General features: G+C 47.2%; 2 protein-coding genes across 14 annotated transcripts in view; one reads left to right on the top strand and one right to left on the bottom strand.

The window, feature by feature from the left end:
• The window catches only part of LOC121000837 (gastrula zinc finger protein XlCGF26.1-like), an 800,859-nt gene that overhangs the window by 671,752 nt on the left and 108,064 nt on the right, over positions 1-21,043 (top strand). The window lies entirely within an intron of this gene.
• The window catches only part of LOC121000871 (gastrula zinc finger protein XlCGF49.1-like), a 91,574-nt gene that overhangs the window by 13,849 nt on the left and 56,682 nt on the right, over positions 1-21,043 (bottom strand). Inside the window, exon 1 of one of the 6 annotated variants that reach the window (XM_040431614.1) lies at positions 3,305-3,431. The exons of 1 other annotated variant lie outside the window; for it this stretch is intronic. Coding sequence is in view for 3 of the 5 variants with exons in the window: in XM_040431617.1 (XP_040287551.1) it covers positions 3,299-3,343 (45 nt within the window). In the remaining 2 variants the exon portion in view is untranslated. Of the gene's footprint in view, positions 1-3,298; positions 3,432-21,043 lie in introns of those variants that run through there. 4 more of the 6 variants (XM_040431613.1, XM_040431612.1, XM_040431617.1 and 1 more) reach the window with 4 other exon arrangements.

Here is a 21,043-nt window from a genome sequence, read left to right as displayed (position 1 = left end):
ACACTGCACTACTGAAGCGTCAACTGCCACAATACACTGCACTACTGAAGCATCAACTGCCACAATACACTGCACTACTTTAGCATCAACTGCCACAATACACTGCACTACTGAAGCATCAACTGCCACAATACACTGCACTACTGAAGCATCGACTGCCACAATACACTGCACTACTGAAGCATGTACTGCCACAATACACTGCACTACTGAAGCGTCAACTGCCACAATACACTGCACTACTGAAGCATCAACTGCCACAATACACTGCACTACTGAAGCATCAACTGCCACAATACACTGCACTACAGAAGCGTCAACTGCCACAATACACTGCACTACTGAAGCATCGACTGCCACAATACACTGCACTACTGAAGCGTCAACTGCCACAATACACTGCACTACTGAAGCATCAACTGCCACAATACACTGCACTACTGAAGCGTCAACTGCCACAGACATACACTGCACTACTGAAGCGTCAACTGCCACAATACACTGCACTACTGAAGCGTCAACTGCCACAATACACTGCACTACTGAAGCGTCAACTGCCACAATACACTGCACTACTGAAGCATCAACTGCCACAATACACTGCACTACTGAAGCATCAACTGCCACAATACACTGCACTACTGAAGCGTCAACTGCCACAATACACTGCACTATTGAAGCACCAGCAGTGACAGACATCACACACTGCACTACTGAAGCACCAGCTGTGACAGACATCACACACTGCACTACTGAAGCATCAACTGCAACAATACATTGCACTACTGAAGCATCAACTGCCACAATACACTGCACTACTGAAGCATCGACTGCCACAATACACTGCACTACTGAAGCGTCAACTGCAACAATACACTGCACTACTGAAGCATCAACTGCCACAATACACTGCACTACTGAAGCGTCAACTGCAACAATACACTGCACTACTGAAGCGTCAACTGCCACAATACACTGCACTACTGAAGCGTCAACTGCCACAATACACTGCACTACAGAAGCATCAACTGCCACAATACACTGCACTACTGAAGCGTCAACTGCCACAATACACTGCACTACTGAAGCGTCAACTGCCACAATACACTGCACTACTGAAGCATCAACTGCCACAATACACTGCACTACTGAAGCATCAAAAGCCACAATACACTGCACTACTGAAGCATCAACTGCCACAATACACTGCACTACTGAAGCATCAGCTGCCACAATACACTGCACTACTGAAGCATCAGCTGCCACAATACACTGCACTACTGAAGCGTCAACTGCCACAATACACTGCACTACTGAAGCATCAACTGCCACAATACACTGCACTACTGAAGCATCAACTGCCATAATACACTGCACTACTGAAGCATCGACTGCCACAATAGACTGCACTACTGAAGCATCAACTGCAACAATACACTGCACTACTGAAGCACCAGCAGTGACAGACATCATAGACTGCACTACTGAAGCATCGACTGCCACAATAGACTGCACTACTGAAGCATCAACTGCCACAATACACTGCACTACTGAAGCATCAACTGCCACAATACACTGCACTACTGAAGCATCAACTGCCACAATACACTGCACTACTGAAGCGTCAACTGCCACAATACACTGCACTACTGAAGCGTCAACTGCCACAATACACTGCACTACTGAAGCGTCAACTGCCACAATACACTGCACTACTGAAGCATCGACTGCCACAATACACTGCACTACTGAAGCGTCAACTGCAACAATACACTGCACTACTGAAGCATCGACTGCCACAATACACTGCACTACTGAAGCGTCAACTGCAACAATACACTGCACTACTGAAGCATCAACTGCCACAATACACTGCACTACTGAAGCGTCAACTGCCACAATACACTGCACTACTGAAGCGTCAACTGCCACAATACACTGCACTACTGAAGCACCAGCAGTGACAGACATCACACACTGCACTACTGAAGCACCAGCTGTGACAGACATCACACACTGCACTACTGAAGCATCAACTGCAACAATACACTGCACTACTGAAGCATCAACTGCCACAATACACTGCACTACTGAAGCATCGACTGCCACAATACACTGCACTACTGAAGCGTCAACTGCAACAATACACTGCACTACTGAAGCATCAACTGCCACAATACACTGCACTACTGAAGCGTCAACTGCAACAATACACTGCACTACTGAAGCATCAACTGCCACAATACACTGCACTACTGAAGCGTCAACTGCCACAATACACTGCACTGCAGAAGCATCAACTGCCACAATACACGGCACTACTGAAGCGTCAACTGCCACAATACACTGCACTACTGAAGCGTCAACTGCCACAATACACTGCACTACTGAAGCATCAACTGCCACAATACACTGCACTACTGAAGCATCAACTGCAACAATACACTGCACTACTGAAGCGTCAACTGCCACAATACACTGCACTACTGAAGCATCGACTGCCACAATACACTGCACTACTGAAGCGTCAACTGCCACAATACACTACTGAAGCATCAGCTGCCACAATACACTGCACTACTGAAGCATCAACTGCCACAATACACTGCACTACTGAAGCGTCAACTGCCACGATACACTGCACTACTGAAGCGTCAACTGCCACAATACACTGCACTACTGAAGCGTCAACTGCCACAATACACTGCACTACTGAAGAATCAACTGCCACAATACACTGCACTACTGAAGCGTCAACTGCCACGATACACTGCACTACTGAAGCGTCAACTGCCACAATACACTGCACTACTGAAGCGTCAACTGCCACAATACACTGCACTACTGAAGAATCAACTGCCACAATACACTGCACTACTGAAGCGTCAACTGCTACAGACATCATACACTGCACTACTGAAGCATCAACTGCCACAATACACTGCACTACTGAAACATCGACTGCCACAATACACTGCACTACTGAAGCATCAACTGCCACAATACACTGCACTACTGAAGCATCAACTGCCACAATACACTGCACTACTGAAGCGTCAACTGCCACAATACACTGCACTACTGAAGCGTCAACTGCCACAATACACTGCACTACTGAAGCACCAGCTGTGACAGACATCATACACTGCACTACTGAAGCATCAGCTGTGACAGACATCATACACTGCACTACTGAAGCATCAGCTGTGACAGACATCATACACTGCACTACTGAAGCACCAGCTGTGACAGACATCACACACTGCACTACTGACTGCGGCCCCCGGCTCCCCGGTACCTGCTCCTCCTCATGCCGGGGCTCTCCCTCCCGCTGTCCGGACATCAGAGCCTCTTTACAGGACGTTTCCAGCAGAACTTCCTCTTTCCCTCAGGTTCCTGGAGGTTTCCTCTCCCAGCATGCTTTGCGGTGTGACGTCACAGGGCTGGCCCCGCCTGGCACACTGGTCAGTCAGCACTAGCCCCGCCCCCTACACCTCCGGCGGCCATGTTAGTACACCCAGACATGGCTCCTGCTCCTCTCCTCACATCACTGAGGGCCACAGGCGCTTCCCTCACCATCTCTAGAGCCCCAAACACTGGGAGCGGCCAGCACAGCCGTATCTAAGCCTCTCATGTGAGATACAGCCTGCTGAGCCTGGATCACAGCTTCTCTTGTGTGATACTGTCTGCTGAGCTGTGTATCTAATCCTATCCTGTGTGATACTGTCTGCTGAGCTGTGTATCTAATCCTATCCTGTGTGATACTGTCTGCTGAGCTGTGTATCTAATCCTATCCTGTGTGATACAGTCTGCTGAGCTGTGTATCTAATCCTATCCTGTGTGATACTGTCTGCTGAGCTGTGTATCTAATCCTATCCTGTGTGATACTGTCTGCTGAGCTGTGTATCTAATCCTATCCTGTGTGATACAGTCTGCTGAGCTGTGTATCTAATCCTATCCTGTGTGATACTGTCTGCTGAGCTGTGTATCTAATCCTATCCTGTGTGATACTGTCTGCTGAGCTGTGTATCTAATCCTATCCTGTGTGATACTGCCTGCTGAGCTGTGTATCTAATCCTATCCTGTGTGATACTGCCTGCTGAGCTGTGTATCTAATCCTATCCTGTGTGATACTGTCTGCTGAGCTGTGTATCTAATCCTATCCTGTGTGATACAGTCTGCTGAGCTGTGTATCTAATCCTATCCTGTGTGATACTGTCTGCTGAGATGTGTATCTAATCCTCTCCTGTGTGATACTGGCTGCTGAGCTGTGTATCTAATCCTCTCCTATGTGATACTGTCTGCTGAGCTGTGTATCTAATCCTATCCTGTGTGATACTGTCTGCTGAGCTGTGTATCTAATCCTATCCTGTGTGATACTGTCTGCTGAGCTGTGTATCTAATCCTATCCTGTGTGATCCAGTCTGCTGAGCTGTGTATCTAATCCTATCCTGTGTGATACTGTCTGCTGAGCCGTGTATCTAATCCTATCCTGTGTGATACTGTCTGCTGAGCCGTGTATCTAATCCTATCCTGTGTGATACTGTCTGCTGAGCTGTGTATCTAATCCTATCCTGTGTGATACAGTCTGCTGAGCTGTGTATCTAATCCTATCCTGTGTGATACTGCCTGCTGAGCTGTGTATCTAATCCTATCCTGTGTGATGCTGTCTGCTGAGCTGTGTATCTAATCCTGTCCTGTGTGATACTGTCTGCTGAGCTGTGTATCTAATCCTATCCTGTGTGATACTGTCTGCTGAGCTGTGTATCTAATCCTATCCTGTGTGATATTGCCTGCTGAGCTGTGTATCTAATCCTATCCTGTGTGATACTGTCTGCTGAGCTGTGTATCTAATCCTATCCTGTGTGATACAGTCTGCTGAGCTGTGTATCTAATCCTATCCTGTGTGATACTGTCTGCTGAGCTGTGTATCTAATCCTATCCTGTGTGATACTGCCTGCTGAGCTGTGTATCTAATCCTATCCTGTGTGATACTGTCTGCTGAGCTGTGTATCTAATCCTCTCCTGTGTGATACTGGCTGCTGAGCTGTGTATCTAATCCTATCCTGTGTGATACTGCCTGCTGAGCTGTGTATCTAATCCTTTCCCATTTCGTCCTCCGGCAGCACAGAATGGGTTAACTTCGTCATCATCTTTTTCCAGGACCGCCCACCTAGAACATATTAGTTAACAATTAATCAATGAAGTAACTCCCCTATAAGATGCCCTCTCCCATAATGCCTCCTATCGTCCGGCCGTTAACCCTGTTGTGACAAGGTTCAGAGGCCTCAGTATGGGGATAGCCATGTGTTCCTGGCTCCATACCTGACTCGCTAGCGCCCGGTTTTTATCGCAAGCACCTGCATTGAGAGCTCCGATGGCAGTGTGGAGATAGCCATGGGTTCCTAACCTGACCGCTAGCGCCTGATTTGATCGGGGTCTGAAGTTTCACAATAGGAGCCGCAAGTACCTGCAGTGAGAGCTCCGATGGCCGCACTTCCTGGTTCATGGAACGCATGTGGAACGCAGGCGCAGAGCGTCTGACGTCATCTAAAGCTGCCTCCCTCCCGATCTGACGCCAAATTTGAATTTAAAAGTGCGATCTTGCTGAGCTCCGGTGCCTGTGTGCCTGGCAGCCGAGCTCTAGCGTTTTTAAAGGTATAGGCCTGTCCTATTGTCAGGCAAACCTTTTGTTAAATATGGTAACCTAATTCTTTACTCATTTACTTTACTAATATTTAAATTTCTTAATAAATCTGTTTTCTCACTTCAGATGTCCAGTACGTCCGTCAGAGGGGAAAAATGTTCCCGCAAGAGTAAGCGCAGGATGTGCCAGTCATGTGAGCAGCCACTTCCAGATGACTTCCCTCAGGACCTCTGCATAAGGTGCCATCGGGATACCCAGGAACCCTCTCCGCCAAGAAAAAAACGGAGAGCCAGCTCTCCCATCTGTATTTCTTGTCTCCAGCCCCTACCGAATAACCACGCCACCAATATCTGTGAGCGATGTTCTCACGCTGATGAGTCCTCTGATGACGATACAAGCAAGATGTTTTCCCTCTTTAAATCCTTCCTTAAAAAATCCAAGGCAAAGAAGAAAGGTACCAAGAGGAGACCGCGTTCCCCATCCTCGTCCGAGAAATCGTCACGCTCCGAAGGAGAGATCTCCTCATTTTCTGATTCTCCCGTTATGGAGGATAATTTTTTATTTGATAAGGCAGACACAAATCAGCTGATTAAAGAGGTCAAGAATATTATGGAAACCAATAAAGAAAGATGCAGCAAACATAATGAAGAGGATCTTTTTTATTTTCCTAAAAAGAAGGCGTCAGTGTTCCCTGGGCACCCAGTCTTGGATGCAGTAATGTCTAAAGAGTGGGAACATCCGGTAGGAAGAATAAATCTAGGTTCCAGATTTAGAAGTGTATACAAGACGGATCCAGTGGAATCATCCTCCTGGGGTACCCCGGCTAAAGTGGACCCAGCTGTAGCTAGATTGGCTAAAAGATCATTTTTTCCTTCTGACGATTCATCCTTGTTGAAGGATCCTATGGAAAAAAAGGCGGATGGTCTCCTGAAAAGACAACATACATATCTCGCTTCTCTTAATAAAGCAGCGATGGCGACCGTTCCTGTTGCTCGAGCACTTAGAGTGTGGCTCAGTCATCTGGGTAGGGATATTGAAGATGGGGTATCAAGAGAAGAACTTCTCAAGCAATTACCTACACTCAAATCAGCAGCAGAATTTCTCTGTGATTTCCCGGTTGATACGATACGATTATGTGCCAAGAACATGGCATTAGCCAACTCGATCCGTAGATCTCTCTGGCTGAAGATTTGGTCGGGCGACTCCTCTTCAAAAAACAATCTGTGTGCCCTCCCCTTTGAACCTTGGAAGCTGTTTGGATCACAGTTAGATAAACTGTTGGAGGCTAATAAGGAAGATAAGGCCTTGAACTTTCCGCAACCCAGACACAGGGACAAGACCAGGTTTTTTCGTCCCTATAGGGGACAAGATTCTAGAAGATCAAGCTTCAGAGGACGGTCTGGACGAGGAAGATCTGATCGAAGAGCCTGGACCTCCTCAGAAAAGCCCATAAGAAAGGGAGAGGACATCAGACCCCCAAAATCTGACTTCTGACGCCAGAAGACAGAAAGTAGGAGGTCGGTTGTCTCTCTTCTACGAGAACTGGTGTCACATCACTTCAGACATCTGGGTCCTAGAGATTATAAGTAGAGGTTATCTACTAGAACTCGATCATATACCAAGAAACTGATTTGTACTCAGCAAGGGAGAGAATCCAGACGTCTTTCTACTGCTAAACGAGTTCCTAGGCAAAGGAGTTCTGGAAAAAGTTCCAAAGTCTCAGAAAAATTCGGGAGTATATTCCAGGATCTTCTGTATTCCAAAAAGAGATGGCAAGAGTCGGTTGATTATAGACCTCCGCTACCTGAACCGTTATATGAAGAAAATTCACTTCAAAATGGAGACAATAAGATGGAGACAATAAGATCCATCACTGCCGTTCTCAGGGAGAAGGTGTTTATGGCGTCTCTAGACCTAAAGGACGCATACCTCCATGTCCCAATAAGTCAAGAGTCGAGAAAATTCTTAAGAGTGGCCATCAAGAGGAATGGGGTGACACTCCACTACCAGTTCAAGGCCCTGCCATTTGGTCTATGCTCAGCCCCAAGAGTCTTTACGAAGATAGCTGTGGTAATTGCAGTAACACTGCGCCTCCAAGGAATTCAGATATTCCCCTACCTGAACGACTGGCTAATTGCAGCAGAATCGGAAGTCCTACTACATTTACATCTAAAGAAGACTATAGAACTCCTACAATCGGTGGGATTCCTAGTGAACTGGGAGAAGTCGGATATCGTCCCAGCCACCTCCAAGACCTTCTTGGGATTCACAATAGACACAAGGGCTATGAAGCTCTATCTCCCCCCTGGGAAAGTAGGGACCCTGAAGAAAGAAATAAAAATATTGATGTCGCTTCATTCCCCATCAATCCGCAGAGTGATGAAGACACTCGGCCATCTCACGTCAGTCTCAGATGCTGTTCCCTGGGCGAATATTCACAGCCGAGATCTGCAACAAGATATACTACGTGCCTGGCGTCGGAACAAATTCAAATTGGACGCAAGAATGAGGATGAGACCCTCTACTATCCAGAGCCTCAGATGGTGGCTACGCACGAGCCATTTGACTATGGGAAAAAATTTCCGGTTTCTTACCCTAGTGATCATCACCACAGATGCTTCCGGTCAAGGATGGGGGGCTCACCTCCAGGACAAATGGGTGCAGGGTCTCTGGTCTTCCAAGGAAAAGAAACAATCCTCCAACTACAAAGAGATGAAAGCAGTCCTGTTAGCCCTTCACCGGTTCAAAACCGATGTATCAGGGAGACCAGTGTTGATCCGGTCAGACAACCTATCGACCGTATTTTATTTGAACAAGCAAGGTGGAACAAGAAGCTCTCGTCTTCTGAGGCTATGCAAGAAGATATTCAAGTGGGCAGAATTACATCTGCTGGAATTAAAAGCAATGGATATCAGAGCTTGCTACAATACTCGAGCGGACCATCTGAGCAGGAAGGCGATCAATCAAGCAGACTGGGAACCCAACCCAATCATCTTTCAACAGATCATAGCCAGATGGGGGACGCCAACCTGGGATCTGATGGCGTCAGCAAAAAACAAGAAGCTGGGCAGATTCTGTTCTCTGAACAGTCACGACAACCCCACTGTAGTAGATGCATTCTCTATGAATTGGAGACACCTGTCGGTCTACATCTTCCCTCCAGTTCCCCTTATCCCGAGAGTCCTGAGGAAAATAGTAGAGGAGAAACCTCAAGCCATATTAATAGCTCCTTTTTCGCAGAGGAGGTCGTGGTTCCCGCTCCTATTCCAGCTGTCCAAAGGCAACTTCTGGAAACTTCCCCTACGTCCGGATCTTCTGATTCAGAATGGGCTGCATCACCAAAGTCTGGACCGTCTACACCTTACTGCTTGGAGGCTGAAAGAAGTAGATTAGAGGGAAAAGGCCTCTCACAATCAGTTGTTAATACGCTGCTTTCTTCCAGAAAAGATTCTACGAATAGAAAATATGCTAAAGTCTGGAGAAGATTTATGTCCTGGATGTCGGAGACTGGCCATGAAAATATTAATGTTTCCTCCATCCTTTAGTTTCTCCAAGATGGATTCCAGAAAGGGCTAAAGCCCAATACCCTAAGATCACATATGACCGCTATTAATTCCATGACTGAGAATAAATACCTCCATCATCCGTTGATCGTGACATTTTTTAAAGCGGTCAGAAGACTTAATCCTAAACATAGGGATCCGTTTCCGGTCTGGGATCTTTCCTTGGTTCTGAAAAGACTGACCCTTTCTCCATTTGAACCATTGGAAGAGGCTGACCTCAAGTGGCTGTCTTACAAAGCACTCTTTCTCACAGCCATCACTTCTGCAAAAAGACTGGGGGAACTCCAAGCCTTATCATCCAAGTTTCCATACTTGCGTTTCCTTCCGGATGGAATTCTGCTCCGCACCATGCCATTCTTCATACCCAAGGTCCCGTCTTCAGTAAACAAAAACAGGGAAGCATTCCTTCCTGTATTCTGTCCGGAGCCTCTTGATGAACAACAGAGTCTCTGCCATACCTTGGATGTGAAGAGAGCGTTAGAGATCTATCTCCAAAGAACAGGAGAATTCAGAAGCAGTGAAAACCTGTTTAGGCTACTTTCACACTTGCGTTTGGAGCGGATCCGTCTGGTGTCTGCACAGACGGATCCGCTCCTATAATGCAAACGCTTGCATCCGTTCAGAACGGATCCGTTTGCATTACCATGAACAAAAAAAAAACAAAAAAAAATTATTTTTTTTTGTTCATGATAATGCAAACGGATCCGTTTTGACTTTACATTGAAAGTCAATGGGGGACGGATCCGTTTGAAGATTGAGCCATATTGTGTCAACTTCAAACGGATCCGTCCCCATTGACTTACATTATAAGTCTGGACGGATCCGTTGGCCTCCGCACGGCCAGGCGGAGACCCGAACGCTGCAAGCAGCGTTCAGGTGTCCGCCTGCTGAGCGGAGCGGAGGACAAACGCTGCCAGACTGATGCATTCTGAGCGGATCCGCATCCACTCAGAATGCATTAGGGCAGTACGGAAGCGTTCGGGGCCGCTTGTGAGAGCCTTCAAACGGAGCTCACAAGCGGAGCCCCGAACGCTAGTGTGAAAGTAGCCTAATTCTTTTCTCTGGCCCAAGGAAAGGACTCTCTCCTTCCAAAGATACCCTTGCAAGATGGATAAAGTCCACGATTCTGGAAGCTTATTCTCTTGAGGCCATACCTCCTCCTTTCCCCATCAGAGCGCACTCCACCAGAGCCACAGCCACTTCCTGGGCAGAGATGGCGCAGGTTCCGATAGAAGAGATTTGCAATGCGGCATCTTGGTCTTCATCTCTCACCTTCGTGAAACACTACCGTCTGGACATCAACGCTAGGAGCTCAGCCTTTGGCACTGGAGTATTGTCGGCAGCTCTTTCTGAAACTCCCCCCCTTTGAGATCTATAAAAATCCCATTCTGTGCTGCCGGAGGACGAAACGGGAAAGGAAAAATTCTTACCGGGATTTTACTTTCCTTGAGTCCAGAGGCAGCACAAGTATACCCTCCCTAATAAATTCTTTTTTTTTTGCATCCACTATTTGTCGGAGTCTATTCTTTTAAACACAAGGAGGCATTGTGGGAGAGGGCATCTTATAGGGGAGTGAATTAATTGATTAATTGTTAACTAATATGTTCTAGGTGGGCGGTCCTGGAAAAAGATGACGACGAAGTTAACCCATTCTGTGCTGCCTCCGGACTCAAGGAAAGTAAAATCCCGGTAAGAATTTTTCCTATCCTGTGTGATACTGTCTGCTGAGCTGTGTATCTAATCCTATCCTGTGTGATACCGTCTGCTGAGCTGCGTATCTAATCCTATCCTGTGTGATACTGCCTGCTGAGCTGTGTATCTAATCCTATCCTGTGTGATACTGTCTGCTGAGCTGTGTATCTAATCCTATCCTGTGTGATACTGTCTGCTGAGCTGTGTATCTAATCCTATCCTGTGTGATACTGTCTGCTGAGCTGTGTATCTAATCCTATCCTGTGTGATACTGTCTGCTGAGCGGTGTATCTAAGCCTCAGTTGTGTGATACAGGAGGAGCTGGTCACATGGTGCAGTGTCGCTGTCACGTGACCCGGGTGCGACTGCCAAGGGTCGATCTATTCCGCGCCCTCGATCTCTCGCGCCTCTGCACACCGGCCTCAGATTGCGCCTCGATCACACGCTGCCTCCATCTATGACATTTAAATCAATAACCCGATTAATTAACCCCTTAGTGATCACCCATACGTGTTTTTACGGCGGTCACTAAGGGGCCTTGGGCTGGAGCGCCGCCTTTTTACGGTGGAACTTCAGCCCAAGTTAGCGATAAAATCAAGCGCTGTAGCTCCGTGCCCGCAGCTACCGGTGGAAGGGGCAGTGATCAGAGACCGTGACAAGCGCTCTCTGGTCACGTGATCGCCGTCATACACTTTATCACGGCGATCACAGAAAATGCCGGCGGAGTTGCCCGCACTAAACTTTCTCCCTCCTCTCATGTAAGAGAAGAGGGAGAAAGTCTCCGGTGCAGCGATCGGGCCCCCCAGCGCTTCTGGCCCTAAGCTGGGTCCTGATCCTCACCCCCCCCTTACCCTCAAGAAAGATGGCGGCCCGGCGCATGCGCAGACTGAAAGCCGGCCGCCGCCGCTCACAGTAAGGTCTCTCATAAGAAGTTCAAATTATGCCCCGATCGGGTCCCCCAGCACCCCGATCGGGGCAATATTGTAGTGTCCCACTAGGTAAATGTGGGCACTACACAAGGGTCAATTGGGCCACGTCGTACTCCACCTCCTGTGGAACAGGGCCATTGTGTTTTATATGCATAATGTCATTTTATTCATGTTATTTATGTGCATTTTCCCTGTTTATCTGAGTATCGGGCCTGTTAGGGTGTAGTTCTACCTCCTAGACAGTAGAGGGAGCTAGGGAACCCCTAGTATATATAGTCAGGTTCTGTTCAGGGAAAGAAGTGTAGCGTCAGAAGTGAGTGTGGACTTTAGCTAGGCAACAGCTGAAGGGAGCTTATGACATGCAACTAGACAGCCCAGGTTTCTAGTTGACACCAGGAGGCTAGGGGGAGTAGTCCAGCCTGCCTGAGGATATTGAGCCAGAGTTAGCTCAGAAGATTTGTGGGGAAGAGTTGCCTCCTGAGAAACCAAGTTCCCATAACCTAGCAGAGCAGAGCCAGTATTCCAGCCAGACAAGAGAGCTGAAGGCAGAAGGATTTTACCTAAAGCAAGGATATATACCTGAGGAAGTTTTCTACCAAGGATAAAGCCAGCATTGGGATAAACACAGCCAGGAGTTCTAAAGAATAGTGCACAGGATTTCTGAGGAAAAGTGCAGCCTGGTCTGTAAGTGTTTCTACACTCTGTGTATCTTGCAAGAACTTTGTGCCTGCCAAATATATATATATATATATATACTCCTAAAGTATTATTAGGAACACCATACTAATACGGTGTTGGACCCCCTTTTGCCTTCAGAACTGCCTTAATTCTACGTGGCATTGATTCAACAAGGTGCTGATGGCATTCTTTAGAAATGTTGGCCCATATTGATAGGATAGCATCTTGCAGTTGATGGAGATTTGAGGGATGCACATCCAGGGAACGAAGCTCCCGTTCCACCACATCCCAAAGATGCTCTATTAGGTTGAGATCTGGTGACTGTGGGGCCATTTTAGTACAGTGAACTCATTGTCATATTCAAGAAACCAATTTGAAATGATTGGAGCTTTGTGACATGGTGCATTATCCTGCTGGAAGTAGCCATCAGAGGATGGATACATGTTCTCATTCTGTTTACGCCAAATTCGGACTCTACCATTTGAATGTCTCAACAGAAATCGAGACTCATCAGACCAGGCAACATTTTTCCAGTCTTCAACAGTCCAATTTTGGTGAGCTCGTGCAAATTGTAGCCTCTTTTTCCTATTTGTAGTGGAGATGAGTGGTACCCGGTGGGGTCTTCTGCTGTTGTAGCCCATCCGCCTCAAGGTTGTGCATGTTGTGGCTTCACAAATGCTTTGCTGCATACCTCGGTTGTAACGAGTGGTTATTTCAGTCAACGTTGCTCTTCTATCAGCTTGAATCAGTCGGCCCATTCTCCTCTGACCTCTAGCATCCACAAGGCATTTTCGCCCACAGGACTGCCGCATACTGGATGTTTTTCCCTTTTCACACCATTCTTTGTAAACCCTAGAAATGGTTGTGCGTGAAAATCCCAGTAACTGAGCAGATTGTGAAATACTCAGACCGGCCCGTCTGGCACCAACAACCATGCCACGCTCAAAATTGCTTAAATCACATTTCTTTCCCATTCTGACATTCAGTTTGGAGTTCAGGAGATTGTCTTGACCAGGAGCACCCCCCTAAATGCATCGAAGCAACTGCCATGTGATTGGTTGACTAGATAATTGCATTAATGAGAAATAGAGCAGGTGTTCCTAATAATTCTTTAGGTGAGTGTGTGTATGTGTGTGTGTGTGTGTGTGTGTGTGTGTGTGTGTGTGTGTATGTATGTATGTATATATATATATATATATATATATATATATATATATATACATATAAGCCTGCTTATTACTGCTGCTGTACCTGGAACTTACAAAAGACTGTATAAAGTTAACTATTTCCAGTAAAGGAAGTTTTGGTTCAGCACAACAACGTGTTCCTCACTTACAGGGAGTGCAGAATTATTAGGCAAATGAGTATTTTGACCACATCATCCTCTTTATGCATGTTGTCTTACTCCAAGCTGTATAGGCTCGAAAGCCTACTACCAATTAAGCATATTAGGTGATGTGCATCTCTGTAATGAGAAGGGGTGTGGTCTAATGACATCAACACCCTATATCAGGTGTGCATAATTATTAGGCAACTTTCTTTCCTTTGGCAAAATGGGTCAAAAGAAGGACTTGACAGGCTCAGAAAAGTCAAAAATAGTGAGATATCTTGCAGAGGGATGCAGCACTCTTAAAATTGCAAAGCTTCTGAAGCGTGATCATCGAACAATCAAGCGTTTCATTCAAAATAGTCAACAGGGTCGCAAGAAGCGTGTGGAAAAACCAAGGCGCAAAATAACTGCCCATGAACTGAGAAAAGTCAAGCGTGCAGCTGCCAAGATGCCACTTGCCACCAGTTTGGCCATATTTCAGAGCTGCAACATCACTGGAGTGCCCAAAAGCACAAGGTGTGCAATACTCAGAGACATGGCCAAGGTAAGAAAGGCTGAAAGACGACCACCACTGAACAAGACACACAAGCTGAAACGTCAAGACTGGGCCAAGAAATATCTCAAGACTGATTTTTCTAAGGTTTTATGGACTGATGAAATGAGAGTGAGTCTTGATGGGCCAGATGGATGGGCCCGTGGCTGGATTGGTAAAGGGCAGAGAGCTCCAGTCCGACTCAGACGCCAGCAAGGTGGAGGTGGAGTACTGGTTTGGGCTGGTATCATCAAAGATGAGCTTGTGGGGCCTTTTCGGGTTGAGGATGGAGTCAAGCTCAACTCCCAGTCCTACTGCCAGTTTCTGGAAGACACCTTCTTCAAGCAGTGGTACAGGAAGAAGTCTGCATCCTTCAAGAAAAACATGATTTTCATGCAGGACAATGCTCCATCACACGCGTCCAAGTACTCCACAGCGTGGCTGGCAAGAAAGGGTATAAAAGAAGAAAATCTAATGACATGGCCTCCTTGTTCACCTGATCTGAACCCCATTGAGAACCTGTGGTCCATCATCAAATGTGAGGTTTACAAGGAGGGAACAGTACACCTCTCTGAACAGTGTCTGGGAGGCTGTGGTTGCTGCTGCACGCAATGTTGATGGTGAACAGATCAAAACACTGACAGAATCCATGGATGGCAGGCTTTTGAGTGTCCTTGCAAAGTAAGGTGGCTATATTGGTCACTGATTTGTTTTTGTTTTGTTTTTGAATGTCAGAAATGTATATTTGTGAATGTCGAGATGTTATATTGGTTTCACTGGTAAAAATAAATAATTGAAATGGGTATAAATTTGTTTTTTGTTAAGTTGCCTAATAATTATGCACAGTAATAGTCACCTGCACACACAGATATCCCCCTAAAATAGCTAAAACTAAAAACAAACTAAAAATACCAAAAACCAAAAATATTCAGCTTTGATATTAATGAGTTTTTTGGGTTCATTGAGAACATGGTTGTTGTTCAATAATAAAATTAATCCTCAAAAATACAACTTGCCTAATAATTCTGCACTCCCTGTATTACCACTACCAATCGGTGTGCCACCGTTACAGGCACTGGTGTCACAAATCTTAAAGGGACCTTGCCCCCAACACATTAAACATCTGCAACATCCAGGGCACCTCACCCACCATCAGGCCTGGTCCCTATATACTGAGAGTGCCCCAGAGGACCCCTGTGCCAGCCTCTCCATCACTGCTGTACGCTGCCCAGGGTCTCCATACAAACTTTAAGTAACCCAGAGCAACCCTCGTTTGCCTAAGTAACCGTGACCTCACATCGCAATACCCTGCAGGTCTTTGTACTGCATATTTTGGCATCACGAACAGGATGCGATCATTCCTACGCCATTGTGGAATATAAACTGTGTGCCGTTATTTGCCTATAAAGTGATAAAGCCCTATTTGTTTATTTGAAATATTGATGGGCCAAGAACTGTAAAAACTGCGGTGTGAAAATTGTATTTTATGGACTGTTTTGCTGTTTTTAAGTCACCGCTTGCTGTCAGTGAAGAGACAGCGTTTTGCTCAAAGATGGCCGCTTAAGCTGACTGACTGATTTATTGCTGCGCCATCTCTGCATTTTGTTGGCGGGAAAAATTGGCACCTTCTGCTAAAAGTGCGGGAAAGACTGTATGTCCGCGCCACCGCCCTGTCTACAAATTTGCATGTCTGCTGCAATGGACTCCGCCTCCCCCATGCTAGAGTACCTGGGGGGCGGCCTCCCAGAGCAATGGGAGGTCTTGACTGAAATAATTGGTGCCGCCCTGTCGCTCTCCAGAGAAGGATCGAGCATGTTGATGAGTAAAGGCTGCTCTGACGTGATGTCTGCACCAACCGTCCAGAAAATGGAATTTGACCAATTGGAGCAAGAAGAAGCTCCACCAGCTTACACTCCGGGACCGGAGAGACCCACCAGCCTGCCGCCTGGATCGCAGCCTGAACCCTACTTTGGTTCATGGAAGGACTTTGCCAGGCCCAGTATGCAGTGGTCTGCACTGATGGCGGAGGTGCGGGAAGCTGCCATTAAAAAGACGACCCGCCAGAAAATATATTTTGAAGAGCTGGCCAAGACCGTACATGAACGCCACGCCACTACGCAACCCCGCCTGGAAAGGAGAATGGGGGTAGTGGTGACCTTCGATAAGGACGGAGGCTTCGGTTTCATTAAAGATTATACTACCGGCAGAGACTTGTTCGTGAACCGGAGGTCAGTTAAGCGCAGCTACCTCCCTGACCATCTGCATAACCTCCGCGAGGGACAGGAGGTAGAGTTCACCCCTGCCGAGGGACTGAGAGGCCCCTACGCAACTGCTGTAACCCGTCCCAAGCCGGGACCCGAAGATTGGGAAGAGCCCGATGAGCCCACCAGTCCGGGACGTGAACCGGAGCGCCCAACAGAACCGGCCCATAATACTTTCCAAGAACGGGGCTCCTTCATCGGTCCAAATGTGTTCTGGCAGCCGACTGTATTAGAAAAGTGTCCGTACCCCTCACCTGAACTGCCCCGCCGGGAGAAAACGATCAAGGAGATTGAGAACCTGGAAAGGTTCCATGCAGCGCTAGACAATATAAGGAAAGGAAAAAGTGTGGCTGCGGCGGCCGTGCCAGACAGCCCGGATCCCTTACCTGCACCTGCTGCAATTGCGAAGGATCAAAGTTCCAGCGAAGAAACAAAACCTAAAATCACAATTTCAATGATATAACTTAAGAGATCCCAATTGGACCTACTATGCGAAAAACTAAAAATATACATACAGGGTATGTGACTGATGGATTGCATCCAGAGACTAGATAATACACCTGGGGTACGGGAATAGATTATCCCTATATCTACCCCTATCCTAAAACCTCAGCCCAGGGAAGGCTCCTGATGGTGGAGGCCCCCTGTCCACGTTCCTAGACTAGTATCCCTAAGATGTCCCTAAAAGGGTATATATAGGAATTATTCTGGAGTGCCCCAGGTATGAGGTAAGGATAATAAAGTACCGGTGGTACAACCATTAGCTGGATGCAAAAAACAAGGTACAAACACACACAAAAATACAGATAGTCAGGGTTGACATTATAGTCATACACCTGGGTTACCTCGACACGTTTCCCCCTAGACAGCGCTATGGGATCATCAGGAGGTAGGATAGAACACTATTAGTCTATACAATGTTAATGTAACAAGATAAATACTAGCTTATAGCCAGGTCACATAATCAAATTCAGATCATCGCTCTACATATAATTGATACAGGAGGCGCTGTTTTAAGGCCAGTCCACATATAGTGTGGCACCATTCCAGACCGGTCACAGACAGACAGTATAATATGTGGTTATGGTGCCTTGGTCCAGCTCCTGAAGGCCAAAAAGAGGGTGTGCTCCGCATCCTGTTGAGCAAAAATGATCATACACCCAAATCAATACATTATCCAGCACTATTATGTGCAAAGTCCATTATTGTGCAGTGTAGACTCACAGTTAGAAGGTATGATACACCCCAGCCAAACAGCGTTCCTGTTGTCTCACTGTGAGAGAGTCTTGGTAAGACCCACACTGAAATCAAAGGACACAATCACCACAGATGCTTAAACAGAGTCCAAGAACTATGGTTACATCGATTCATTAAGGAGCTATGGTAGGTTCAACTTACATCCTGGAGGCCTCCCCTCAGTTACCGCTCCCCCTGGTAGGCGATCTACTACTCATGCTGCAGCTGTGTTTAAAGCGCTGCCCATTAGCGCCACTCACCTCATTGGTGAGTCACAATGTTTCCGGACTGGCCCTACTTCCTGTTGTTGGAACGCATATGCGTTCCACCGAGCGACTGTTCCGGTTCCTCTGATCCATCAGTTTAATGATCCTCCGGCCAGTGCAGATACATTTCAGTTCCGGTCTTTGGAACGCACATGCGTTCCACGAGGCAGCTTCCGGTCCGAGGAAAGGATCCCTGCAGCAACGCAACGTCCGAAAGCTTGGAAGACCAGATCGTGCGGCTGGAGCTCCAACTTCGTGGCCTGCGCCAACTTGCCACCTCCAGAGTGCCATCTCCGCCACCTAAAAAGAAGGATATGACCAAGGACTCAGACGCCTCGGAGCCAGAGGTAAGAGTGTCTATCCCTGCCAGTCGACCGACCATAGTGACTGCAGCTGCTGTCGCGGCACCGGAGAGACTTACTTATGCCAGGAGCCGTCGCTTACAGTCAGCGACACCCAGACCAGCGGAGCCTCTACAGTGATCATGCCTAGGCCCATGGAGCCACCGACAGTATTTACCCCTAGGCCTATGGGGCCCATACCAGTAAGGGGTCCATTTATTCTCCAGTTACCGCCTAATACTATTTTGTGGGCCCAGCCATACGTTGACCCTCGTGTCAGGCCCAGTTTGCCAGCAGAACCGGGATATACCACTGATGATCAAAGTGGATCCGATAAGTACCTGTGAGTAGGCCTGCCAGGCCATGATGCTGATTTTCTTTTGCTAAGGGACCCATACAATTGGATTAACCCTTGCAGGACAGGAGTCCTTTGTTTTGGCCCTATGAGCTGCTGCCAGTTTCCCACAGCTCAGTGGTGGTGGTAGGCCACTGAAAATACCAAGTGCTCCAAGGCCATACTGTTTACAGGATCCCCTGCCTGCTCCAAGTATACTTAAGCCAAGTTGTGCCTGTTGTTCATTTTTGCACCTTGACCCTTTTAACCCCCTTTTCAGGTTGAATAGGGACATTGCAGCACTATTTTATATACCATTTTAATAATAAGGACTTTGTGTGCTGTGACTTTTATATGCAAATTATAACTTCAAGAAATGTGCCCAGAGATGACCCCCACGCCTGAGGGCCTCTGAGATGCTGTTTTATGGGACTATTGTATTTAATTATTATGGACTATCCTGGTAATCCTTGATACGCTGTACCAGGTCAGCGCCCCCTGTTCCCTATACTATCCTGAGTGAAGAGAACGACGCCCCTTTTCACCGGACTTGTTACTTGGCCAGCGGTGCTGCCTGATATATACACTGCTCAAAAAAAAAAAAAAGGGAACACTTAAACAACACAATGTAACTCCAAGTCAATCACACTTTTGTGAAATCAAACTGTCCACTTAGAAAGCAACACTGAGTGACAATCAATTTCACATGCTGATGTGCAAATGGGATAGACAACAGGTGGAAATTATAGGCAATTAGCAAGACACCCCCAATAAAGGAGTGGTTCTGCAGGTGGTGACCAGAGAGCTCTTCTCAGTTCCTATGCTTCCTGGCTGATGTTTTGGTCACTTTTGAATGCTGGCGGTGCTTTCACTCTAGTGGTAGCATGAGACGGAGTCTACAATCCACACAAGTGGCTCAGGTAGTGCAGCTTATCCAGGATGGCACATCAATGCGAGCTGTGGCAAGAAGGTTTGCTGTGTCTGTCAGCGTAGTGTCCAGAGCATGGAGGCGCTACCAGGAGACAGGCCAGTACATCAGGAGACGTGGAGAAGGCCGTAGGAGGGCAACAACCCAGCAGCAGAACCGCTACCTCCGCCTTTGTGCAAGGAGGAACAGGAGGAGCACTGCCAGAGACCTACAAAATGACCTCCAGCAGGCCACAAATGTGCATGTGTCTGCTCAAACGGTCAGAAACAGACTCCATGAGGGTGATATGAGGGCCCGACGTCCACAGGTCGGGGTTGTGCTTACAGCCCAACACCGTGCAGGACGTTTGGCATTTGCCATAGAACACCAAGATTGGCAAATTCGCCACTGGCGCCCTGTGCTCTTCACAGATGAAAGCAGGTTCACACTGAGCACATGTGACAGAGTCTGGAGACGCCATGGAGAACGTTCTGCTGCCTGCAACATCCTCCAGCGTGACCGGTTTGGCATTGGGTCAGTAATGGTGTGGGGTGGCATTTCTTTCGAGGGCCGCACAGCCCTCCATGTGCTCGCCAGAGGTAGCCTGACTGCCATTAGGTACCGAGATGAGATCCTCAGACCCCTTGTGAGACCATATGCTGGTGCGGTTGACCCTGGGTTACTCCTAATGCAAGACAATGCTAGACCTCATGTGGCTGGAGTGTGTCAGCAGTTCCTGCAAGATGAAGGCATTGATGCTATGGACTGGCCCGCCCGTTCCCCAGACCTGAATCCAATTGAGCACATCTGGGACATCATGTCTCGCTCTATCCACCAACGTCACGTTGCACCACAGACTGTCCAGGAGTTGGCAGATGCTTTAGTCCAGGTCTGGGAGGAGATCCCTCAGGAGACCGTCCGCCACCTCATCAGGAGCATGCACAGGCGTTGTAGGGAGGTCATACAGGCACGTGGAGGCCACACACACTACTGAGCCTCATTTTGACTTGTTTTAAGGACATTACATCAAAGTTGGATCAGCCTGTAGTGTGTTTTTCCACTTTAATTTTGAGTGTGACTCCAAATCCAGACCTCCATGGGTTAAAAAATTTGATTTCCATTTTTTTATTTTTGTGTGATTTTGTTGTCAGCACATTCAACTATGTAAAGAACAAAGTATTTCAGAAAAATATTTAATTAATTCAGATCTAGGATGTGTTATTTTTGTGTTTCCTTAATTTTTTTGAGCAGTGTATATACATGTATATTGAAATAGTAGATGTGTCTGCCTGCTTAGCATTCTTTTTTGTCTTTCAGGTGACAGTTT

The sequence above is a fragment of the Bufo bufo genome, chromosome 5 (genome assembly GCF_905171765.1).
Source record: "Bufo bufo chromosome 5, aBufBuf1.1, whole genome shotgun sequence".
In the NCBI taxonomy this organism is placed as follows: Eukaryota; Metazoa; Chordata; class Amphibia; order Anura; family Bufonidae; genus Bufo; species Bufo bufo.
This window is presented reverse-complemented; position numbering and strand designations above follow the sequence as displayed.